The sequence below is a fragment of the Microcebus murinus genome, chromosome 18 (assembly GCF_040939455.1).
Source record: "Microcebus murinus isolate Inina chromosome 18, M.murinus_Inina_mat1.0, whole genome shotgun sequence".
Taxonomy (NCBI): Eukaryota; Metazoa; Chordata; class Mammalia; order Primates; family Cheirogaleidae; genus Microcebus; species Microcebus murinus.
Genome location: NC_134121.1, coordinates 37,530,778 through 37,557,198, shown reverse-complemented (window position 1 = coordinate 37,557,198; position 26,421 = coordinate 37,530,778). Strand labels below are relative to the sequence as shown.

The window sequence follows — 26,421 nt, the reverse complement described above, 5'->3', positions numbered from 1 at the left end:
AAAGGACCATCTCATTGATTTTAAAGATCAGCCTTGTGGGTTTGTTTGACTTAGATGAAAGTGAAGAGGATGAAGATGATTTGTTGCAAAGGACTGGGAATTTCATATCCACATCAGCTTCTCTTCCAAGAGGAATCTTGAAGGTGAGAGTCAGTGAAGTTGGGACCTATCCACCTATTTACCTCTGAAATTCAGTCTGCTTCCTAGTTACAGATGCATGGGTTCCTATCATCTGTGGGGTTAAATATATTTGCTGTCATTTTGCTTTGGTAAATATTTATGTTAGAGTTCTTTTTCTTTTGCAGAAATGATCAAAAGGTACTAAATTATGTTCCCAGGAATTCTAGAAATCCTATTTGATTTCTCCTTTTGCATTTCTCATTTTCGTTGGCATCAGCTTAGTCCAGCCTGCTGTCATCTCTTACCCAGCATATTGCAGTAGTTTGTGACTGGTCTCTACTTCCACTTTATCTCTTCCTAAACCATTCTTAACGTAGCAGCTAGAGGGATCTTTTAAAAATAAAACATCAGGTCATGCCCCTTTTTGTTGCTTTTTCAAAACTACTGAATTTCCTATCATAGTCTACACTACCCTTCATGATCTGGCTTTTGCCTACATCCTTGGCCTTGTCTCAGACCTCTTTCCCCTTATTTTCTACTTCCTTTTTCTGTGTTTTGAATGTGCTGGGTCCTTTCTTACCTCTGAACCTTTACTCTTGCTTTTCCTTTCTGCCTGTCCTTCAAGCACTGCTAATGGCTAGCTCATTTGTACCTTTCTGCTCCAACGGCAACCTAGGACCTTCTCTAAAGCAGCCTACGTTAGTTACTTCCTGACTCATCACTGTGTCCAGCTTGTTCATTGTGCTAACCAAGTCCCTAACCGGTGTGGTGCTTTAGTTAAATGTTTGTCATGTTAATCGATCTCTCTGTGACATAGATATTTTTTTCAGTTACACAGTGGTATGTGTATTTAGATGGGGCAAGGGAACCTGTCATGGTAAATAACTAGGATACAGAGTGATTCTGTCTCCTCCCACCTTAGGAGGACACTTTATTCAGCTCCTCACAGGGTGAATTCACTTCCATCGAAAATGTAGTTACCATAAAAACTTCAGTGGTTACAAAAAAATGCATATAATACTTTATTTAACCTGTAAAAACAGAAAATATAACTGAAAATAATTTAAGTGATGCATGAGATAACCATTAAACAAGCAACCATTAAACTAGTACCCTGAGAGAAGAAAGTAAGCAATCTGTACCAACAGTAGGACTATGGGAACAGCCACAGTGCCTGTTGTGTTTGTGCCATGAAATGTGAAGATGCCAAAGTAGAGTTTTGAGTAAAATTTCCCCAGAAGTGAAAAATCTCTTAACCCAAATGGATGTATCTTGGGGAAATGACTATACTAGTGCTCCAAGAATACTTAAATTTAGACTTCTAGATATGGAAAGGACTTTAATGATATAATTCCGTCATTTGAAAGGTGGTAAGGAAGATTCTTGTAAAGTGACTTGCCAGTTGGTGCCAGAGCTGTGATCTTTTCATTACCATTCCAGTGCACTTTCTTCTGCATTTGTAAACTATGATGTCTTGTCTTCACGCTCTAAAAAAATGTTAACCATTTGAATTGATAAAATTCCAGCTTTATTTTTCCATAGATGAAGAACTGCCAACATGCTAATGCTGAACGTCCTACTACTGCTCGAATCTCATCTGTGCAGTTTCATCCTTGTGCACAAGTTGTGATGGTTGCTGGATTAGATAATGCTGTATCACTGTTTCAGGTATGCATTTTGAAATGAAGACTTGTAGTGAAAAATGTATGCTACCAGAGTCCATGGAAATAACCAAAAGAAATGTTTTGTACTTCCTTATAGGTTGATGGAAAAACAAATCCTAAAATCCAGAGCATATATTTGGAAAGGTTTCCAATCTTTAAGGCTTGTTTTAGTGCTAATGGAGAAGAGGTTTTAGCCACGAGTACCCACAGCAAGGTTCTTTATGTCTACGACATGCTAGCAGGAAAGTTAATTCCTGTGCATCAAGTGAGAGGTAAGATTTCTGTTGAACATGGAGTCCATCATAGCCCTTAAGCTGAGTTTATTTAACATTGTTTACAACCACTTATTTCACCCCACAAGATTCTTAATATAGTATTTGGAAAATGTCATTGTGTTAATTGAGATATAGTATGTTTGAATGAAACCAGTAAACTGACTTTTTTATTGAGCACTTATGGAAATATATATCCCCTAGACCAGGAGAGAATTGCAAATGCTTGTCTGTAAAGTTAGCAGTTGCTGCAGCAGAAAGAGCATGAGCCAGGGAGCTAGAGGACCTCAGGTCTACTTCTTTGGATAAACTGTTTCCACCTGTCCGATCATCAGGAAATTTGGATATCCTCTGGTTTTAGTATTTGTTATAATAGAATTTTCGTTTATGTTTAAAGGGAATAAAGCACTGCTTTGCGGGGGGGGGGGCTACTTAATGTATTTTAAAGATTGAACTACTTAAAAAAAACCAACACACTTTTTAGCAGGTGAAAATTTATCCTCTCCCTTACCCATTCTTCCCCTCTGTTTCCCAACCCCTGTTACTCTAAAATGTACTGCCACCTTCATGAATCCTTTGGGAACCAGAGCCCTTGTAATGGAGTTGGCTGGCTCAAGATCTTGGGAGGTAGTGTTGGCATACGCCACAACTCACTGGTGGTCTCCCTATTAAACTGCACGTGTGTGCGCCTGGAAGGGACAAGAGGAGCTCTGTGCAACCATTTTTTTACTAGTGATTGAAAGTGAATAAGGCCAACTTTAAAAACATTTATGATGTTTATTTTCAGCATTTCCAATCTTATCTTTCCTGTGTTCCCTGATGCCTTTAATGATTTTTTCCAAATAGATTCTTGGTTTATCTAATCATGCTTTAAGTTAGGGCATCATCGGAAGTTAATATACACATAAATCACCTGGGGATCTTGTAAGCTGAAGATTCTGATTCTGTAGGTCTTAGGTGGTCTTGGTTTTGCATTTCTCACAAGCTTTCAGCTGATGCTGATGGTCTGTGGAGCTCACTTTGTTGAAAAGCATTAAACCATCTTCTCATGTTGGAATATAAAGCAATATGTATTAATTCTTTTTAGATGCATTTCACTAATCAAAAGGAATGAATTTTAGCCCTTACTAGGCTTTTGTATCTTCTTGGGAACAAGCATACCAAGGGGTGGCCAAGATATAGTCGGTGATCTTTACCCTGAATCTCTGCTAGGTGTGCAGGATGTGTATCTAGTCACTAGCTGCTTTTGAGGCTAGCATTCATCTTTCCTTCCTAGTATTTTCCCTTTTCTTCTTTCCTCAATAAGCATAAGTTGGTAATAATTATAGTTATGGTAAATGTATTTCTTTTTGTGGTGGTATGTTATTGAGCACTGTTCTCAGTCTTTCATCATTATAGAACCATAAATAACTCAAAAAATTAATTAAGGACATTAAGGGGGAAAATTGCTGACTCTTTAGGACATATAAACCTTATGTGTGTGCAAACTCTTGGTGATCATAAATGCTAGTTTGAAAACTGAAGAATACAAGATTGATGCACATGGTGCATTCATTAACCTATCAGGGTTCATAACCTAGGGTTCATGATGTGGGGGCTACAGACTCTTAAAAAATTCTGGATAGATTTCAGGGGTCTATGAAGTTGCACGGGAAAAACATTACATCTTTATGTTTGTTAACCCTTAGCATTTCCTTTAGTTACGAATGTTTTGAAGAACCATCATTTTGAGAAGGGGACTGTATGCTTTGTCAGACTGCCAAAGGGTCCATGGTGCAAGAAAAATTAAGAACCATACAGTAGTTTTTGTTTATTATTGAGGACAGTTCTCAATAAACAAAAAAAAGGAATTTGACCACTCAGAAATCAGTGGTTGGTCAGGTAGCCATTTTGATGTTAGGCATTATGATATGATATGGTAATGTCTGAGCCTCCGTTTTCTGTTTCTGGAAACTCAGGGGGTCATATATGTTAAAAGATGATTTTTTTTTTAAAGCTTGTAACTTATCACGTGCTATATGGGTAAATGCTTAATAAATGGTAACCCCTGTCAGTGTTAGGAACAGCATGCAATCCATCTGATTGCAATCAGGCCACTTGCCATCCAGTGGAATTTGGCTATTGCTCATTCCTTCCTTTACCAGTTGCTCAGCATTTGACCTGAAAATCTCATCTATCAATGTAAAAAGATGTACATCTGACATCTTTAAAGCATTGTAATTTATTTTCCTAGGTTATATTATACATTTTACCTGGCTCCTATTTCGAAAGGTCCAACATTTGTAAAGAACAACTGTAATACTGATATTAGCATTTATTGTCACTATTTTTTGTGCAGCTAAAAGCAAAATGCTACATATAAATAGTATAATGCGTTACAAACTTTGGGTGAAAATACAGTTATATTTTTCTTATTTTTCCAATTAATTGCTAAAGCAGCTACCTGTTCTTTTTGGAAGTCTTATTACTTCCTTCTTTAGGACAAACACCTCCCCCCCCCAATTGTCCGAAAATAGCAGGCTTATGTAGGCCGAAAGAGTAAGGTCTTTTTGTCACCTGCAGGCAGAGAGAGCAGAGGGCCATGTAGTGAGTCCTCTGGCATATTGCCTCTTGGTGCAAGTTGGGTCTGTGTTCATACAGGTCCTGTGCAATATGTTGGGACCTTGTTCACTGTTACACTGATGATGCCCATGCCGTCTGTGTTCCTACAGGACTGTAGTGGTGCCCAGCAGTGGGCTCCAAGGTGAACACTTAGTTTCATTTTCACATTCCCACTGCCTGACACTGTGCCACATTAGGGTTAGGTCTGGAGGAGTTTCCAGCTGTAGCTTTGTACTATGCTGGAACTAGCTGCCCATTCCTGCCTTGTTATGTAATGATATTTTCCTTATGTTTGGAACTTCTTCTGTATATAGTCAGTACATAAGGTTTATCCAGAATTTGGGATTAAAACACTTAATAGGAGGCCAGGTGTGGTGGCTCATGCCTGTAGTCCTAGCAGTCTGGGAGGCTGAGGCGGGCACATCACTCAAGGTCAGGAGTTTGAAACCAACCTGAGCAAGAGCGAGACCCCATCTCTACTAAAAATAGAAAGATTAATTAGCCAATTAATATACATATATATATATATATATATGTATAAAATTAGCTGGGCATGGTGCCACATGCCTGTAGTCCCAGCTACTTGGGAGGCTAAGGAAGAAGGATTGCTTAAGCCCAGGAATTTGAGGTTGCTGTGAGCTAGGCTGACGCCATGGCATTCTAGCCCAGGCAACAGAGTGAGATCTGTCTCAGAAAAACAAAACAAAACAAAAACACTTAATAGGAATAGCAAAGTACCCTTCATAGAGGGAGACTGGTCATCAGCAAAAGTAACCCCAGTAATTGGGAATATGTGTCTGAACTGATAATGGGAAACATGAGTCCAACCAAGGAAACTAGGGTGTGGCCCCTGGGAGGCAGGACTAGAGTGAGATGTCTGGTTTGTAGTCATGTGAAGTAGGAGCCTCAGCTAGCATTTTCCTTTTAGGGGAACAAGGGTACTTCACCAGATGTTTCTAAATCTTTTTTCTCTAATTAATATTTTAATTTAGCAACTTAAAATTTTTGAAATATATGTGTTAATATATATTTTTTGACTAGGCAATACATTCACATGGTGCAAGAATCTAATATGTACAAATGGGTATAGAGTGAAAAGTCTCTTATGCTCCATCTCCCTGGCCACCTACTTCCCTTTCCTTAAGGTAGCCTGTTGTACCCATTCTTTTGTATCCTTTCAATTAGGCAACTTCTTAATGAGTAATTTGACTCTCTAAGCATTTTGATATCAGAAGGAGTCTCCTGTATAGTCAATATGAACCTTTCAGGCATGGAAAAAGAAACATGTCCCTTTGTAAATAAATAAGTTGACTCTGGTTTCTTTACCTATCTCTGAAAAGCTGATCAACTCTTAAATATACTGATAAGTTGTGAAATTTTTTTTGGACTCATAAAGTTAAAGGTTAGACTCCTGTTCATCATGGGGTGCTTAGTAGGTGGCCAGGAACTAGTTTATATGTATTATTCTATTTTTGGCTGTCTCTAATGTTAGTGTATTTCTCTTCTAGTGATGAACTTTGTAACAAAAAAGTATAATTTATCCTTTTAGTTAATTATATTAATGCTTACATTTGGAAAATTGGTTAATATGTTTACTGTATGGAGAGCTGAATCTCTGGCCTGCAATTAAAATGGGGAATGCTAACCAAGACCGGAAAGGTTTGCTAAGCACTTTGTACTTATCTTATGTTTGGGTCAAACTCACTGATGCATGAAGTCAGACTTATTCATGTTCTGAGCCAAGTGCCTCAAATACTGTTTAATTTGAGGCACTTACATATTTTAAAAGGTAAGAAACTCAATTGTTAGTAGAAGATAGCTTTATTGAAAACCACATTAAACCGTATTTAATCTCATCTCCTTTCTTAGGTTTGAAAGAGAAGATAGTGAGGAGCTTCGAAGTCTCCCCAGATGGGTCTTTCTTGCTCATAAATGGCGTCGCTGGGTATCTTCATTTGCTATCAGTGAAGGTGAAGCATTATTAGTTGTTGCTTGTTCTTCTCAGATAAGACATTCGTGTAGGGATAATCTTGAACCATAACTCAGTGAGTCCTTAAATATGCATCTTGAGTAGGGGCACACAGGTGGGACTTTGGGAGAAGTTGTGGGCAGTTGGGGGAGGAGAACCTTTGAATGTAGGGAAAACCAAAGTTGAATAGGTGCTAGAAAATAGAGAACTAGATTGTTTTTATTCTACACAGTGTGATTGTACCTCCTAACAATTTGATAAGTAACATTTATTGTTTTAGACCAAAGAACTGATTGGTAGCATGAAAATTAATGGAATGGTTGCGGCATCCACATTCTCTTCAGATAGTAAGAAAATATATGCCTCTTCAGGTAAGTTAATGATGAGAGACACTTTGGATGTTTTTACATTTCAAATTTAACCAAACACTGTGATTTTAAACTTCCTTTTTTAAATTAGAAAATTAGATTTATTTTTAGAATGCATTTTTGTTGCTATTTGCTTTCTGCTTTACTAACTAGTCATAATGAAGGGCTAAATAAACATTTAACATACATTGTTAACATGTTTGGGGGAAGAATGGGAAGGAAATGTTTATGTAAATGATGATTCAGGGGTAGTCATTCTCCTGTGATTTCCCCATGCTAAGAATGTTAAAAATTTGTACATTTTCTCTTATTATTCTGTTTTCTGTCAGTTAATTTGCAGTGAATCTTCAGAGGACAAAGGGAAAACTTCCACTACAGTTTCATTTATATTAACAATCTTGAAATAGAGATAACTATAGAAATAGAGAACAGATAAGCAATTGTCAGGATTTAAGGAGGACTTAGGGGCAGGAGACAACTGGAGGTGACTATATTAGAGCAGCATGAGGAATCCTTGTAATGATGGAAAGTTTTACATCTTAACTGTATCAATACCAATATCCTGGTTGTAATATTGTACTATAGTTTTGCAAAATGTTAACATTTGGGGGGAACTGGGTAAAGAGTATACTGTGTTTTCTGTATTTCTTAATGGTGTATGTGAATCTGCAATTATCTCAAAAGGCATCATTTAAACTAAGTAGTCACACTTATCATAAAAATAAGGCAGACATAAAAAATTCATTTTAAGGCTTGTTTTCTTTTTGAAAGTTACTTAGAATCACCCCTTTCTTTGTAACAGTACCCTTTTTTTTTTGGTTTTCACATTTTTATTGGTCATGGGGGAGGGGGAGCCTTCTCCCTGTCAATGGAGGTGCTCACAGTTTCTTCAGCCACTACAGTCTTGGGCCCCTGGGGTTCCTGGGAGTGGTTGTGCACGTTGGGCATGTTCCCATCATCTTGGAGGGGCACTGGGCAGTTGTAGGGCGTGGCCTTGCTCATCATGATAGAGTACTTGGAGTAGGGACTGAGTGGGGGCAGAATTACAGCGAGGCTTCTGATGGTTAAGGACATGACCAGCACTGGCTCCTTGGCCCAGGCTTTCTTGAGGAAGATGGCAAGTCTCACGGCTCTCTTGGTAGTAGTACCCTTTTGACTTGGATGGTATGTTGAATTTTCATTTACTGACGCATCTTTTCTGACATTTCGGTCGTTCTGACCAACTCATCCCAGAAGGGTTCTAACCTTCACTTCCTTGACTGTCTCAAGTCTTTGACTACTTAATCTTTTATCCCTAAGGACCTTGGGGGCCACCCTTCGGACAGTTACATAATCTCAGCATAGATCATGTTCTGTTTGGTAGTGGGAGGCGTTAGAGTGGTTCTGCTGTGAGTAGCATTCTGTAATCTATGTATGTAAGTCAAGGCATTTTAGCATAGTTTTTATTTTACCTCAGGAGCGTTTGGTAATATAGCACTAATTTTTTAAATTTTAAACAAAGTTTTAAATTTTTTCTTTTTTAAAGAGATGTGTGGTCTTGCTCTGTTGCCCAGGTTGGAGCACAGTGGCACCAATCGTAGCTCACTCCAGCCTTGAACTCTTGGCCTCAAGTGATTCTCCTACTCTCGAATAGTTGGGATTACAGGCAGGAACCACTACACTTAGCTTAAAAACTTTTTTTTAAAAAAGGATTAACTTTAGCATTAACTTTCATTTAGTTTTTGTTTTTCTTTTTTTTTCAAAAAAATTTTTTTTGTTAGAGAATGAGGTCTTGCTGTGTTGCCCAGGCTAGTATTGAACTCCTGGCCTCAAGTGACTCTCCCAAAGTATTAGGATTACAGGCGTGAGGCAGCACATCTGGCCTGTTTTTATCCTAGACTCAGATTTTCACGAAGTTGTTTATGTTTGTATGTTTTAATTAACTAAGGTCAGCAGCATCTATATTCTCTATATTGTGCTAGGTTTTGTGAGAAATAGGGAATAAATATTGGTTCAGAGTAATATTCCTGATGAAATGGTCCTTGACCATGGGGGAGAAGAGGTGGGGAGGATTGGTCAGCAAAGGTACTGAAATTTGGCATATGAATGGGATACAGATAATAAAATGTTTACAAATATGGTTATAACTGTGATGAAGGTCCAATCTATCATAAGAAAAGTCATAAAAAGTAGGGAAGGAGTAATCAAAAGTTAAGTCTTTGTAAGTTAGGGGTTGCCTACATTGTTTTTTGCTTGAGTGCAGATTTTGCTTTGTCATCCAGACTGTAGTGCAGTGGCATGATCATAGTTCACTGTAGCCACAAACTTCTGAGCTCAAGTGATCTTCCTGCCTCAACTTCCTAAGTAGCTAGGACTACAGGCACACACCACTATGCCTGGCTAATTTTTAAATTTTTTGTAGACATGGGGTCTCAATATGTGGTCCAGGCTGATCTCAAACTCCTGGCCTCAAGCTGTTCTCCTTCCTACCTTGGTCTCCCACAATGCTGGGGATTGTATAGGCTATAGCAGTTATAGCTGCTGTGCTCCATCTGGGTTGCTTAAATTTTGATTGTTCTCCCCTTGTTCCCCTTCCTCTTCCTTTTCTTATTTTGTATGGAGGACTTTATGTGATTGGCGTCATGCTGTTCATATTACATTACTACGTACATAAAATATTTTGAGAATAAAAAGTAGAGTTGAAGAAAGAATTTACCTTTTATCTTTTCCCCTTTACTACCATGTTTCTCCGAAAATAAGACAGGGTCTTATATTTATTTTTCCTCAAGAAGACACCCTAAGGCTTATTTTCAGGGATGTGTTATTTTTTTTAAGTATGGTACAACAATCTACATTTATTAAAATATGGTTAAGTTGTCTTCTTCTGGAACATCATCATAACTCTCCAAACCCCAAATTCCATCCTGAATTTCTTGTGACTGTATTTCCTTTAGAACCATTGGCCCACATCTCTCATGTCGAGCAATAGAGCTCTCATGGGGCAGATGAGAAGGGCTGCTTGTCTTCTTTACTGCTCCTCGACGAAATGCATGGATTGTGCAGATATGCTGCGTAGCCATGCCCATTACTAAGTCTTATTTTTGGGGTAGGGCTTATATTGTGCAAATGCTTAGAAATCCTGCTAGGGCTTATTTTATGGGTAGGTCTTATTTTCAGGGAAACATGGTAGCTTTTTGTTTCCTTGTGTGGTCATTTTTGCCACTTTTACTTGCAGTCTTCTCCATACCATTCATACACTTGCATTCTAGATAATCTTCTTTTCCTTGATCTCTTCCCATTTTAGTCTATTGTTGAACTAATCTTTAAACATCTTCCTTTATTATAACATTAACAGACAAACATACAAGGCAGAGGTTTTGTCATTTGACCCTATTCAATTTTCCCAAATATATTTTACTACTATTTAACTTGTAATGTTACTCTAGCCTGGAACATTTTGTCAAGGAATAGTTGAAACAGTGAGAGTCGCTGCATTCTCATTGGACAATGAGAGCACATATAGAGGGTGAACCTTAGAGCAACGTCCACAGAAGAGGAAGAGGTAGGATAGGGAGTGAGGAGCCATGGTTGAGATGGATGTAGGGTCATTATAGAAGTCAACCCTGGGTGTGGGGAAGATGGTGGTGGTCAGTATCAAGTGCTGTAGGAGAGAAAGGAGAATAAAGGCTGATTTTGGCCATTAGCCATTTCCATCATGAGGATACTTGTGGTCTCTGTAGATATAATGTTCTCTTTTATTGTCTTACACACATAATTCTTCCTTCTCTGAACTATTTGTGCTTATTAATAAGCTTATGTGTAGAATTTATTATTTTTAAATAACTTGGTAATAGATAAAATGTGTTTATCTTCTTTATTTTTTTTTCTTTTTTGAGACAGAATCTCACTCTGTTGCTCGGGCTAGCGTGCCGTGGCGTCAGCCTAGCTCACAGCAACCTCAAATTCCTGGGCTCAAGCAATCCTTTTGCCTCAGCCTCCAGAGTAGCTGGGACTACAGGCATGCACCACCATGCCTGGCTAAATTTTTTTTCTGTGTATTTTTAGTTGGCCAATTAGTTTCTTTCTATTTTTAGTAGAGATGGGGTCTTGCTCTTGTTCGGGCTGCTTTCAAACTCCTGACCTTGAGCGATCCACCTGACTCAGCTTCCCAGAGTGCTAGGATTACAGGTGTGAGCCACCGTGCCCAGCCTTGTGTTTATCTTCTTAATTATAACTTCCTTGTGGTCTGGATCAGTTCATTCTTTATGTTGTTCTCCATCATCATCATTAACAGTTTTGTATTAAATATGTAAATCACCTAGCCTTACATATTAGGTACTCTAATACCTGTTGATAGGTATTGGAAGAACTGTGCTTTTGGGTAGTATTGTGTTGTGTTTTGTTTTATATTTTTGCTCCAGTAATTTATCTGAGTGGAACATAGCTTTTCTTTTCTTTTCTTTTTTTTTTTTTGAGACAGAGTCTTACTCTGTTGCCCCGGCTAGAGTGCCGTGGTGTCAGCCTAGCTCAGAGCAACCTCAGGCTCTTGGGCTCAAGCAGTCTTTCTGCCTCAACCTCCCGAGTAGCTGATACTACAGTCATGAGCCACCATGCCTGGCTAATTTTTTTTTTCTATATATTTTTAGTAGAGATGGAGTCTTGCTCTTAGGCTGGTCTTGAACTCCTGACCTTGAGTGATCCTCCTGCCTCAGCCTCCCAGAGTGCTAGGATTACAGACGTGAGCCACTGCGCCCAGCCTTGAAACAGCTTTTCTAAAAGCTCAATTTAAACCAACATTTTTGTGATTTTTTTTTTTACTCTAAACCTAAAGATATTAATGACCAGCTGATATAGTTTTCTATGTATGTATCTATAAGAAATATTTTTAGTCCAGCTTTCTGAAACTAGGAAGATTATTATAGATTTATATTTATAGTCCCTGTACTATTAAAGTTCTTGCCTTTTCATGTTTAAAGCAAAATTAACCAACCCCCCTCTTTTTTTTTTTTTTTTTTTTTTTGCTATTTCATTCAGGGGATGGGGAAGTTTACGTTTGGGATGTGAACTCTCGGAAGTGCCTTAACAGATTTGTTGATGAAGGCAGTTTATATGGATTAAGCATTGCCACATCTAGAAATGGACAGTATGTGGCTTGTGGGTAAGTAGAGAGAGGTTCTTGTAACTTCAGTCACATTGTACTAATGAGAAAATAATAGGGAATTGAATATACTAGGTGATGCATTAGTATTTCTGTTAACAAGCTACTCAATAATATGAAGTTGGTCAACCCAGGTGCCTTTTTTATTTTTTTGTTTTTTTTTTGAGACAGAGTCTCACTTTGTTGCCCAGGCTAGAGCGAGTGCCGTGGCGTTAGCCTAGCTCACAGCAACCTCAAACTCATGGGCTCAAGCAATCCTTCTCCCTCAGCCTCCCAAGTAGCTGGGATTACAGGCATGCACCACCATGCCTGGCTAATTTTTTGTATATATATCTTTTTAGTTGGTCAATTAATTTCTTTCTATTTATAGTAGAGACAGGGTCTCGCTCAGGCTGGTTTCGAACTCCTGACCTCGAGCAATCCGCCCGCCTTGCCCTCCCAGAGTGCTAGGATTACAGGCGTGAGCCACCGTGCACGGCCCAGGTGTGCCTTTTGATTTTATTGCCTAGTGCAGTGGTTAATAGTGATATTACAGTATCCCCCCCTTAACTGCAGTTTCACTTTCTGCGGTTTCAGTTACATGTGATCAACTGCAATCTGAAAATATTACATACAATAAGATAGTTTGAGAAAGAGACCACATTTATGTAACTTTTCTTATAGTGTGTTATTATTGTTCTATCTTACTCTTAGTTGCTGTTAATCTCTTACTGTACCTAGTTTATAAGTTAAACTTTATCATGGGTATGTATATATACGAGAAAACATAGTATATTTAGGGTTTGGTTTTAGGCATGCACTGGAAGTCTTGGAATGTATCCCCTGCGGATGAGGGAGGACTACTATAAAGGCAGCTTATCAGCTTTTTAGCAAAGAAAATACTAGACTACCTTATATCATTGTATTTTTTTCTTTATTTGAATATCTGGTCACATCAAGTTTTCTTAGAATTATTTTCAGCTTCTTGTCATTGATGAGATGGTAGAATAAGTAAACTGGGTTTAAGTTTTAAGAATATTTACAGCATTTTTCCTTTAGCTAGGGTGGTAGAAAGCAAAAATGTGTTCTTTGGAAATACCATTTGTTAGTATTCTAGAAACCTTAAAAATATTATCTAGAATTCATGTTACTGTGTTATTAACTGGAAAAAAAAATGGTTAAAAGACTAGGGAGAAGATGGCTGTTTTCTTACTTGATTTTTTAAGATGCAGGGTGAGAGGAGGTGACATTGGATACTTACCAGTAATTCTAAAGTATCTTACCAAATCACTAATAAGCACCTGTAATTCTTTCTTGTTTAGTTTTTTTTTTTTTTTTTTTTTGAGACAGGGTCTTGCTCTGTCACCTTGGCTAGAGTGCAGTGGTATAATCATAGCTCACTGCAGCCTCAAACTCCTGGGCTCTAGTGATCCTCCTGTCTCAGCCTCCTGATTAACTGGGACTACAGGCATGTGCCACCATGCCTGGCTAATTTCTCTATTTTTGTAAAGATGGGGTCTTACTCTTGCTCCAGTTGGTCTCAAATTCCTGACCTCAAGTGATCTTCCCACCTCGTACTCGCAAAGTGCTAGGATTATAACTGTGAGCCACCACACCTGGCTTAATTCCTGTAATTCTATAGCAACAAGAAGTAGGCTTTTATGACTTTTCATAGACCAAACACAGTTGGGTCATAAAAAGATTTCAGTCAGATCCTCCCTCGGGTAGGAAGTCAAGGGGGGCTTGCTGTCCAGAAACAGCATACTCTGCACTCTGTGTCCATTCACTTCTTCAAGGTTAAAACTGGGGAAACTGGTTGTAAATATTCCCGCCACCATTTGGAAACTGGGGCCTGGGAGGAAAGGCAAGTAGAACTAGGCTATGGCACTTGGAGAACAGGTCACCTGCCTTAGGCAGTGGAACAGAGACAGATAACTTGGTGTGGGAGTGCCCTGATGAAGGCCCCTTCCTTTTCTTTGTTACCCCAAGTTACCATACCTGTGCCAAACCTACAGGGAGGGACATTTTAGCATGAGCCAGGGTAGTGTGCACTGTGGCAGCAGTTCATAATTAGCAGATCTTCTGGGAATAAAACTCCTTTAAAGTGAAGACTAGTGTTTAAACTAATTATAAGTAATTTTAAGCAGAACTGCTTTTGCCTCTATTTGGGGCAAGAATAACTGCACAAAAATGACCTTTATGTACATTTGTGAAGTCAGTATAGTTCGTTTTTTTCTGGTCCTTGCCCTCTCTTTTCTGTATCACATTTTATTAGTCCCCTTTGAAGGGCCTAAACAGGAAAGAATCTAAAACTGATTTTATTTTGATTGCCCTTCAGCATAATTGAATTCTGATGTGCTTGGCCAAAGACTATTTAAGCCTTCAGAATCTTCAAGTTATTCTTCAAGAATCTTAAGCAAAGTTTTAAGCCTGTAGAAGGAAGAAAGGGGCAGGAGGATGAACCTTGAGGTCACTGTGACAATAGGCATCAGGTAATGTAGTGACAGGGCAGTGGGGATGGGGATAGGGGAGACAGGCAGAGGTGTTTGTAACGCACTTGATAACTGCCTAGAAAATGGGGAGTGGGAGAGAAGCAGTCACATTCTCAGGCTCCAGGCCTGAGCAGCCGGAAGAGTGGACTTGTCATTGAGTGGGGAGCGGGTAGAGGAGGAGTGGTGGTGTTGGAAGAGATAAGTGCATGTGGCTGTGCCCACGAGCAGTTAGAAATGCGGTGTGGAATCAAGACAGAAGATACGGATTTGGACATGGTGGGTGATAGGTAGTCTGTGGGAGTACACAAGATGAGTGAGGCACTAGAGGTCAGAAAGAGAACCTTGGGGACGAGGGTCAGCGGAGAGAGGTGACGGTGAGGGAGACTGAGGATTCCAGAAGAGTCAGGAGCGTTCAGCCCTCAAGGTGTCAACAGGGGAGAATTTGAACTGTTGGAGGTTCTGTAGGACATCTGCAGCTGTGGTTGTGTCTTAAACTCTTAATTTGAGGATTGCCCTTCCTCAGGCCACCTTCACATGGCAGTGAAGGAGAAGAAATAGCCACCTGTAAGCCATGCAGGCCTGGAGTGGTGCTTAGGTGTTGGAAGGATTCAGGCAGCCCTAGGGAGTGGACTGTTTGGGAGTTCCTCGGTGGCAGGTGGTTTCCTGTTCCTACAGCTTCTCTCGTCCTCTACCTGTACATACCACTCGTGTCTCACACTCAAGTACGGTGCTTCAGCCCCTCCAGCATCAGAATACCCGGAGTAGTGGTTAAAACCCAAGATTCCTGGGCTCCACTCCAGCTCTGTGATTGGCACAGGAAGCCCAGGAATCTGCTATTTAATCCCTAGGCAGTTCTTATGCATTATAAAGTGTGGGAATCTGTCATGTGTTTGCATTTTTTCCCTCTACTGCAGTGTTTTTTAACCTCAGCACTATTGATATAATTTAGGCTGGATAATTCTTTGTGGTGAGGGCTGTTCTGTGCACTGTGGGTTGTTTAGCAGCATCCCTCGCCCTTCCCCACTGGATGCCAGTAGTGTACCTTCACTCCCTCACTGCCCAGTTGTGACTGTCAGAAAGTCTCTAGGCATTGCCAAATGACCCATGTCGGGCAAAATTGCCTCTGGTTGATAACCACTGTCCTGTATAGTTTCTTCTTGGTCATAATATTAATTTATCAGTGGTCCCCATGTGTTCTTTCTGTATGTCATTTCAGCATCACCTTCCACCAGCACCACCATGTGGTGGTTCCCAGTCCAGATTCATGAATGAGACATTGATCTGGCTAATGGGCATCATTTCTGTTTGGGAAGAACTTTGTGTACCAGGACACTCGGTAGTTGCTGATCTGCTAATGGGCTGACTATCCTGGATTCAGGAGCCCACTTTAGTCCAGTCATCTGTGGTTGGGGTGGGAAGATAACAGTCATGCCATTCCTTTATTTAGGGATTGAGAGGTGAGCTAGGAGGCATGCTTATTTCTCCCTTAGTTCCTGCTCTTCCCTTCACTTGTAACACCCTGTTTTTCCCACCTAATGTCTGCCATCCCCAGCTCATGTTCTCCCTCTACCTTCCACAGAGCTCATCTGGAGCTTCTTCATCTCATTCTGTTTCCCTTCTTTGAGGTTCTAGATCACAGATAGAGCTTAATGCTGTATTATCTTCTCTTGTATTGCTGGCTGCTTTATGCAGGTGCATTCTTTTCTGGGATAAATTCCTTCTGATATTCTGTATTCCTGTCACACTTTGCATACTACTGGACATGGAGATCATTCAACAAATATTTACTAAGCACTCTTGGTGTGGAATATTAGAATAAGTAATATTCTTTTACCACAAATACTAAGAATAAGTTCTATATATCAAAATAATTAACCTGTACCATTTTTGTTCCACAAATTTAAGCAGTAGTCAAATAAGAATTAATAGGCATTATTTAAGGAGCCACTGATGTTCACGATGGTAAGATTTGATCTAAAATTGCTATTTAGAGCCATAAGGATAATAACTTTTTGTTCTTAATTAACATAGATTTAGGCATAAATCAGTTTTCAGCAAGAAAAGAGATTTAGTACAGAATAAGTACAATGAATAAATATTTTGGTCCTCAACAAAAATATGAACAAGGAAAAGATGAGATTTGTCAAGCTGCTGTAACAAATACCACACACTGGGTGCCTTATAAACAAAGAAAATTTCTGACAGTTCTGAAGCATGGAAGTATAAGGTTGGGGTGCCAGCATAGTTGAATTCTGGTGAGGGTCCTCTTCCCAGCTACAGATAGCTCATTTCTTACTGTACTCTCACAGAGCAGGAAGAGGGCGAGAGAGTTCTCTTGGGTCTCTCTTATAGGGACAGGAATCCCCTTCATGAGGGCTTTACTCTTATGACCTAATCACCTTCCAAAGGCCCCACCTCCTAATTGTATCACATCGGGGGTTAAGATTTCAACATACAAATTTTGGAGAGACACATTTAATTCATAACAGAATTCTGTAAGCCAAGGATATATACTGTTTCTCCTGAGTGGTTAGTATGGACTACATACAGTTAGCTCTGCTTAAATTAACGGGTTATTTAGAATTAAATGAGAAGATGTGCATGTCAGTAGTTTGAAGACTAAACAATTCTAACATGCCGTTTGTGTGTTGGCTGTCATTTCAAGCTACAGAATCTTTCACGTGAACTGAAATTGTCATCTTTATGCATTTTATCTGACTTGTTGGCAGTCTGTCAGTGTTAAGTGAATAAATGGGTATGTTTGAGTGGTAGGAATGAGAGTGTACTTGGTGGAATATGCGTTTGTCACTCTTGTGAGATTGAGGCTTAATTTCTTGCATCTTCTCATATTTATATTGTAGTTACTAATTATCTGTGAATTGCAAGTACCCTAATGCTGTACCTCATACTGTATATGATGCCAATAATTAAGGATCTGAAAGTTGAGATCAAAATGTTTACTTAAAGTTCTTGTCTATGAATGGTTCTGTTAGTGATGTGCTTACAACATAAGGTCATTAGGATTTACTTTTTGTGAGAGTATTTGGTACAATTTATTGCTGATACATATTTAGATAACTTGGGAGTGAATGATCACTTCCATAACCATGACTATAAGTATTCTTAGTAAAGCCAAAGTAAGATGCCTACTATTACTGCTGCTTCTCACTGGTTTTGGAAGTTCTCACAAATGTCATAGAATAAAAAAAGAGATACTATAAATACCTCTTATAATAATATAAATGGGGGCTGGGCAGATAGCATTCACACATGAAGACTTCAAGCACCACGACAGTGGAAGTCTTGGTTTCTTTTGTTCACTTTTGCATCCTAAGTACTTAAATAGTGCCTGTCATAGAGTTGACATGGAATAAATATTTATTGAAGGAATGAATAATGGAGATTCTATGTTTTTTTGGATTTTCTAGCTAGACCTGAAAGTGAAAAGCTGCCAGAGTTAACAAGAGTTCAGCAAGGCTGAAGTAGAACTGATAGAACATGTCTAGCCTTGGGATGAACTCTCCAGCTGCTAGTCTCTTTGTAACATATGATTCCTGCAAATACCAGTCTGTGGGGTTAAATCTATATTCACTTAGGGTTGTGAAAGCCCTTTTACTTGTTTTTAAATCTATTTTATTGCCTTTTCTCTTTGCAGCTCTAATTGTGGAGTGGTAAACATATATAATCAAGATTCTTGTCTCAAAGAAACAAACCCAAAGCCAATAAAAGCTATAATGAACTTGGTTACAGGTGTTACTTCTCTGACCTTCAATCCTACTACAGAAATCTTGGCAATTGCTTCAGGAAAAATGAAAGAAGCAGTCAGATTGGTAATATTTCTTTACCCTTTTATCATTGATAAGTTTAAATTTTAAGTTGAAAACATGGAAAGATAACAGGAGAGTGTTGGATTATTTCTAAAAGAGTGGCTTTTGATGTAGAAATTATTAGTATTATAGCTTTTAGATATAATTGTTGAAGTGATCCACAGTAGCCACCAAGTTTGTATTATGTCAGCTCTTTTGGGAGAGCTGTGCTGTCCATACTTAGCATTTCTTAAACGGTGGTTCTCATTTTCAGAGGTTTTTTCCACCATATATATAGTAAGGTATATATGTAAGGCAAATACTTTATTCCTCTACAGTTTTCTTTCCTCATCTACCTTTTTTTGTTTGTTTTGAGACAGAGTCTTACTCTGTCACCCTGGCTAGAGTGCAGTGGTGTTATCATAGCTCATGGCAACCCCAAACTCCTCCTGGGTTCAAGCAAGCCTCCTGCCTCAGCCTCCCTAGTAGCTGGGACTACAGGCGTGTGCCACCACACCTGGCTGATTTTTCCATTTGTAGTAGAAACAGGATCTTGCTCTTACTCAGGCTTGTCTCGAACTTCTGACCTCAGGCTATCCTCCTACCTTGGCCTCTCAGAGTGCCCAGATTAGATTACAGGTGTGAGCTACTGCACCTGGCCTCATCTACTTTTTTAAGGCCTGTTGTCTTAATGGAAGGGAGGCAATTATTAGATTTTGAAAACAAATTGTATAAAAGTATTGCAAATTAAAAAACTAGATAGTACTTGAGAATATACCTCTGTGTGAGGAGTCCCCAGGACTGCCTCCAGGTTTAGTGACTTACTAGAAGGACTTACAGGAGTCTACATATGGTCATACTGATGGATAAGATTTATTACAGCAAAAGGACACAAAGCAAAATCAGTAATGGGCAAAGGTACATGGGGCAAAGTCTGAAGGAAAGCAAGCATAAGCTCTAAGAGTCCTCTCCCAGTAGAGTCACACAGGACATGTTTAATTCTTCTAGCAATAGGTTGTGACAAGATGCGTTAAGTGTTTTCTACCTGGGAGGCTCATTAGAGACTCAGTGCCCAAAGTTGTTACTATAGGCACCCTCTGCCTAACATGTTCCAAAATTGTAGAGTCCCAGAAGTAAAGCCAGGTGTTAAGCATAAACTGCATTGTTTGTACAAGTGGATTAGGCACCACGAGTCATCCTTATCATTTGGGGAAAGTTTCATGCCATTGTAAGGAACTATTTCCTAGTCAAGTTCCTCAGATACCCTTGCAAGCAGGCCTTTCTAAGGATAACGGCCTCAGGCCTGTGTTAACTATTTTCTGCCCAACCTCAGAGCTCAGATTAAATCCCACGCCATCTCTGTGAAGGCAGAACCAGTTTTTTCATTCATTTAACAGATATTTGCTCTAGGTACCAGGTATACAGATGACATAGAACTTTGAATAGCAGTATTGCATTGTGTTGTTGTTATGTGTATACTACCATATTGTACCCACTTTACAAAGTCTTTTATTTTTATCTCGCTCACTCGGCAAAAAGCCTTGCATACTCCATCAACATTGTATTGCTGTGTATAGTTTGTGAAGATGGACAAAAAATTTTACAAAAAGATTTGAGCCATATAACAGTTCTGCAGAGTATTAATTTACCCAAAGTATATAGTTAATAAAGGGCAGAATTATGATTCTAGATTCCATATTCTTTCTAGCAGTTCAGTGGTTTTCTAACAGAATTGTGCAGAGCCCTGGAATCTGCATAGGACTTTATATGGCAAACAGGGCAAGGAGGAGGTCAAGCTTCTACCTGTATCATATAGAGCAGCATCACTGTTATCTGTGGTATATGTTGAGATTATATGATTTTTCTTAAGAAGGGGTTCTGCTGGAAAATGTTTGAAAAATTAAGCATTGCATTTTATGGCCTCTCTGTTGAATGAATCATTTGATAAATGAGAAGGTTCTAATTCAGGTCAGCTTTAAAATCCCTTCTCCTCTAAAGGGAGTGGTGTACTAGTAATATTAACCTTTTATCATTTTTTTTTTTTTTTTTTTTTTTGAGACAGAGTCTCACTTTGTTGCCCAGGCTAGAGTGAGTGCCGTGGCGTCAGCCTGGCTCACAGCAACCTCAATCTCCGGGGCTCAGCGATCCTACTGCCTCAGCCTCCCGAGTAGCTGGGACTACAGGCATGTGCCACCATGCCCGGCTAATTTTTTGTATATATATTTTTAGTTGGTCAATTAATTTATTTCTATTTTTGGTAGAGACGGGGTCTCACTCAGGCTGGTTTCGAACTCCTGACCTTTGAGCAATCCGCCCGCCTCGGCCTCCCAAAGTGCTAGGATTACAGACGTGAGCCACCACGCCCGGCCCTTTTATCATTTTAATGGTAGTAAATTGTTTTAGAAAACTATGGGATCTGTCTCCTCTTAACAATAATATATTCCACAAGGTGTATAATAGTTCTGCATAGTTTGCTTCAGTGATCATGACAGCATTTATGCTTTTTTATTGTGGCAAAATCACACAAGGAATTCATTAGTAACAGCCAAATCACAATTTTTAAATGCTAGTCAACCATCATCTCTAATGGAAAGAAGCCAGGCATAGCAGCTTCAGAATGCCTCAGTGAAACGCAATCGCTTATAATGATCCAAACAGTTTTGTTATCCCAGTACAAAGCAGTGAATATAAATCTAAGCTGTTGCACCTGTAACAGACCCAGAAGTCAAATTGTTATTATATTTATAATTTTGGATGTAGTAGAAAGTCATAGAACTTCTTATCCATTAGATCAAGGATGAGTGAGCTTTTTTACTTGTTGAATTTTGCTATCTGGACCCTTAACTATCATGACAGAAATGGTGTCAGATATAAAAGGAACTTTCTGAGTTAAATAAGTTGGGTCTTTATGGGGCTTTTTAAAAATTAAGAGTTCAATTAATTTGAACTCTAGCTTTCAATACAGAGGCCATAAAGAGAGGTCAGAGTACAGCATAGGTCTAACCAGGTGGGATCATTGATCTGAGGGAGGATGCGCTAATCAGTAGAGATTAAACTGGGGAGCTTTGCAGATAGATACTATTGACTCTGTTAGGAGGACATTGTAAAAGTCGACTCCCCTGCCTCTGATATTCCAAGTCAATAGAAGAGAGCAAGTTTAAAAATAAAAATAAGTTGTCAATAAGTTGACATTTATCTTCCACCAGAAGGAACACACTGGCTTGTGTGACTGCATGGCCACTGTGTATGGTTTTGTAAGTTATTTGTTGCATGAGGGTCTCTTGTCTAGGGGGACACCATTTATGTCAAAGACTTTGTAAATGTGTGTATTTACCACAATATTTCTGGTACTGTGTGCTGATTTTTATTTAGCTACAAAAATAAGCAGCTACCTTCTGGTGAAAATGGTCTTAAAAAATTGCTGTGTGTCTTGTGCTCCAGTTTTTGACCTAATAAGTAATTGATTTAATTATTAATTTAAAGTTACATGAATCCAAATTAGGAGACCTTTTACCCCCAACTTTGGTTGGAAATAGAAAGGTAGGTGGTTTAATATAATTATCTTTAAGAAATCATTCAAATACAGAGGTTGGTTTTAGTGTGTTTTGATTTGGAAGAGTTAGAAAACCAGCTCCCCAAACTTCCAAAGTCATGCCAGAAAGTTCTTGAGTTAGTATCTGAGGAATTGTTTCAGATCATCAGGTGAATAAAGTAGGAACAAAAGTCAGGCATAGAATAGCAGATTTTTTTTCCTCATGTTCTGTTTCCCTGATGTTTTGGATTACCTGTTCATAGTTGATGGATGCTTGGAGGATGCAAACTTATAATAACCTAAGCAAAACACAAGAAGCCAAGGCAGTTATCAAAAATTCATATAATTTCTGCATTCCCAAGCTGAGTATACATTTTGAAATATATTTATTATAGCTTCTCTTCATAAAACAGGAGTCTACTTTATTAATTGCTTTAAATTAGATATGTGTGTGTGTGTGTGTGTGCGCGCACACACATACTTAAAGTAATTTCTCAAGGAATCTGTATAGAGAGCAGTGTTTAAGAACTTTAAAAGTTAAGATCAAACCGGGGGTACTGTCAGTGTCTTAGCTTTAATGGGCCAAGACCACTTCTTATCAGCATACCGATGCCATGTGTATAGGCAGCAGAACCTGCCTTCTGGCAGAATTTGAATAGTTGAACATGGCTTAGAGATTCAGTGTAAATTTTATTTTCTTCACAAAATGATTGGTATATATGTATCAGAGGGAGTTGGTCCTAATACATGAATGACTGACTGAAACCTGTTTAATAAAAGATGTATATATCAGTAAGTTTTACCCAGTACTTGTCTATGAAAATCACTTTGAATGGCTGGTACAGTCTCATCTAAATGTATGGAGGATGACAGACTGCTAAGATAAATAGCCAAATGTTCACTGTATATATTTGAACATGAAGGTGCTGTATGTCTTGGAACAGCTGGAGAACATTTGAAAGTGAGAGTTGTTACTGTCATAGTCTGAAGGTAACTGCTTCTATGCCTAGATTTTACTCATCCATAGATTGGATGAGGACTTGTTTTACCTGTCTTGGACTCAGGTCCATTTTTCCCAGGAGTAGACTCTGGAGAAAGAGACTGTGCCCTTGTCATGCTTAGGCCTAGTTTTGAGGTAAGCTTTTAGCTCTCTCTAAATCAGGACACACTTCAGTTGGAGTCAGGTTTTCATGATTCAGCTTTCTTTGAGGAGAAATTGCAAAAAGCACGGAGTATATCACATAGGTGAAAAATAAAAGTGTAAAAAGGAAATATGATATTGGAAGATCTGGTATGACTTTGTCTAGGCTTCAGTTATATAAAATCAGACTCTTCTTAATGTTTAAAATATCTGTTCTTGGTAATCAGATTTTAGTATTCTTTACTGTGATCATTAAGCTAGGGCATTAGTGAGCACTGCCATTGACTTTTTGCTTTAGTTTATTCATTTATTCGTTCAGCAAACATTTGAATCTCCCAGGCATCATGCTAGATGCTGCATTAACACTTTCTTCTCTTCGCTCCCTTTCTGATTAGTTAACAACACATTAGAGATCAAATTTTAATTTTGAAACACTTTGCTACCTTAAGAGACTGTACTTCTGGCATGCTATACTCAAAATGAACTTTTTGTTTCAGCAAAAAGATGGAATGAAGATTAAAATTTAAGAAAGATAAGTTCCCAGTTGTACTTTAAAGCTTTTTATTATCTCCTACAGGTTCATCTCCCTTCCTGTACAGTATTTTCAAACTTCCCTGTCATTAAAAAGAAGAATATTTCTTATGTTCATACCATGGATTTTTCTCCCAGAAGTGGTTACTTTGCCTTGGGGAATGAGAAGGGCAAGGCTCTAATGTATAGGTAGGTATTATGTATGTTTAAAAGTCAGAGATACCTATAATCTTTTTGACAACGTGAAGAGATAGTATGTACTCCCACTTCTACAATTATATCCAATTTATTCTACAGTTAATAAATTGTAGCATTTTCAGCTTGACGCTCATCTTCATTATCTTACTTTGTGCATTTTTCTACCATAAAATGTCACTAGCAGAAAAGTTCATCTGGGGAATATTTTATTTTTTGGTAAGCTGTATTTTGAGATGTCCAATTGAGGAAAAGTAGCCACTTTAATGATAGCCACTTTCTTGATGCCTTATGTTTAGATTTACTTAATTTGTTTGTTTGCCAATCGGGCAGCCCCCCCCAAACCTGAATAGGTTCAGAGCAACTCCCTCGATTAATTTTTGCTGATTTGACAATTCACAGTTTACTCCACTAGATTTAAGTGATTTTTTTTTTTTAAAAAAGGTCTTTCTTTCCCTGCAGCTGTAAGCTGTAAATAAAGATGTTAACTATAAAAATAACCAAAAGTTATATACTCTGTCCAGGTTCTTTTCTGCATCCAACATGCTTGGCTATAAAACAGGAACAAACAAAATCTAATTGCATCATTGCTAGAAGATATAGGTGACAAGGTAGCTCTTCAGGGAGAACTAAAGAGCTTTCAGTAGAAAACCTGTGACTTAAATCACAGTCCTTTTTCCTTTCTCCTTGTGTGGGTAGTGAGTGCTGCATAGAACTCCGTGTTTATGTTTGTATGCTTTAGGGAATGCCAGTTTTGAAAATAAACTGAAATTGGGAGTGAAGAAAAGGAAGAATGTAAATTGATTTTAAGGAGAGAGTTGTGAAAAGAGAATATAGCAAACAATAATATGGTGTTATAGTTCTACTTACTTTGAAAGGAAAATGGGTTATACCTGGATAATCTCATCAGTCTCATTTTAGATCAGATTTGGGGTGGTTCTGTTTCAGTTCATATTTTATAAAAAGATGCTGATTCTTAATACACTTAGAAACTCTCTTCCAAAGCTTTGATTTTTTTATAACTAAAATTTTCTTTTCTCTAAGTAAGCCCCAAAGGCCATTAGATTTTTCACCAGAGCATTGCTTTCTAGAGTGAGACCGTTTCTAGCTATATACCAGTAAATGGGTTGGACAGACATTTCTATTGGGAATGGTTGATCAGGTATTTCAAAGACTCCAATTTGATGCTTTGTTTAGATGACTTATTTTTCACTTTTCAGATTGCACCATTACTCAGACTTCTGAAGATTATTTGAAGTAAGAAAGTCTTTTTTTTAATAAATTCTTCAGGTTTTAAGATTATACCCATTGCTGTCAGTTGGCAGAGGTGTACCACATTAGCTGGGCTTTGTTTCTCTGCCTCTAAGTTGTTGCATCTTCAGTTAGGGGAGTGAGATGAAGTAGGTCGGGAACTGTCTAGCTGGAGTTGAACCTTCCTTGGGAATTTGTTATCCCAAATCACAGCATTATGGCTCTGTTGTTCTGAGGTCAGAGCTCTAATATCGTGTACAGTAATTGTCAACTAAGTCATAATTACTGAACATGCTTAATCCACAAAAGAAAATAGACTTAACAGAGAAATAGATATCTTCACATATAGCTATAGCTTGTGTGAACTTAAACCTTCTTAGTGCATATGTTTCTTGAGAGATTATAACTGGCTTGCCCTGTTTCACAGAGCTAGATAATGAATGGGTGGCTGTTAGTGTTGCTGCCCAATATTTAAAATGTAGGACCTGCTTCCCTTCTCATAGCTTCATCTTTGATCTGAGATATGGTGGTGGTTCTGTGGTTGAGATTTGCAATTGGCCTGTTCATCACAATTGAGTTTTTGGTCTTTTCTGAGATTAATGAATATTGAGGAGAGACTTTTAAAGGGAGAGGAATTTTAAGCAAAGCTTTAGCCAAGAGGGTAAGGCAGTTCAGCTGTCTTGCCTCTCAAAATTAGATGCCAGTACATGTTGTTTGTTGATGAGCAGCAGCTGTAAATCAGGTATGTAATTTCTTTTGTTCTTTCCTCAGATCCAATTGAGCCACAAGAGAAACCCGTCCTGATATATCTTCTCAGAAACTTTCCTGAATGTGTGATAATATATGACTAATGATTTATAGAGCCAGCTATGCTTAAGTTAACAGTAGTGTCTTAATAAACATATGGCAGCTTTTGTTTGAAAATGAGTGTATGTGGTTCTTTCTCCCTACCTGCAGTGCATCGTGCACACACACACTCGGATGCATTTGTTTTAAGACTAAACATGAGAAATTGGAAACACCTGTCTGTAGCCAAAAATATAATAATATAGGCAGATTTCTCATACTTCACAGTTTCTCATACTTCCTCCTCTTCCTGTATAGATCTCTCATTTCAGAATGTCAGCTAATAGATACTCTGATGAGCTGTGGCGGTCAGTTGCCTTGACGTAAGAGCAGTGAAATCTCATGGAGTGGGTTTTGAACATCCAAGTCTTCCCAGGAAGGTGACTATGGAAATGAAAAGGCTTTTTTTTTTGGCTTATTATTTCCAATCATTGTCATTGTTACCTGAGGGAGCATATAAGAACCTGGTGGTCTTGTCTTACTAATTATTAGCCACTCCCCTTCCTGGAAATGTTCA

The 26,421-nt window shown here is 38.5% G+C and overlaps 1 protein-coding gene across 1 annotated transcript in view; it reads left to right on the top strand.

Moving 5' to 3' along the window:
* The window catches only part of UTP18 (UTP18 small subunit processome component), a 39,525-nt gene extending 13,543 nt beyond the window's left edge, over positions 1-25,982 (top strand). Inside the window, exons 5-14 of the mRNA XM_075994455.1 lie at positions 55-143; positions 1,663-1,788; positions 1,882-2,056; positions 6,527-6,627; positions 6,907-6,997; positions 12,008-12,131; positions 18,258-18,432; positions 23,659-23,801; positions 25,028-25,064; positions 25,830-25,982. Coding sequence (XP_075850570.1) covers positions 55-143; positions 1,663-1,788; positions 1,882-2,056; positions 6,527-6,627; positions 6,907-6,997; positions 12,008-12,131; positions 18,258-18,432; positions 23,659-23,801; positions 25,028-25,052 — 1,049 coding nt within the window. The 3' untranslated portion in view covers positions 25,053-25,064; positions 25,830-25,982. The remainder of the gene's footprint in view (positions 1-54; positions 144-1,662; positions 1,789-1,881; positions 2,057-6,526; positions 6,628-6,906; positions 6,998-12,007; positions 12,132-18,257; positions 18,433-23,658; positions 23,802-25,027; positions 25,065-25,829) is intronic.
* The last annotated feature ends 439 nt before the right edge of the window (positions 25,983-26,421 follow it).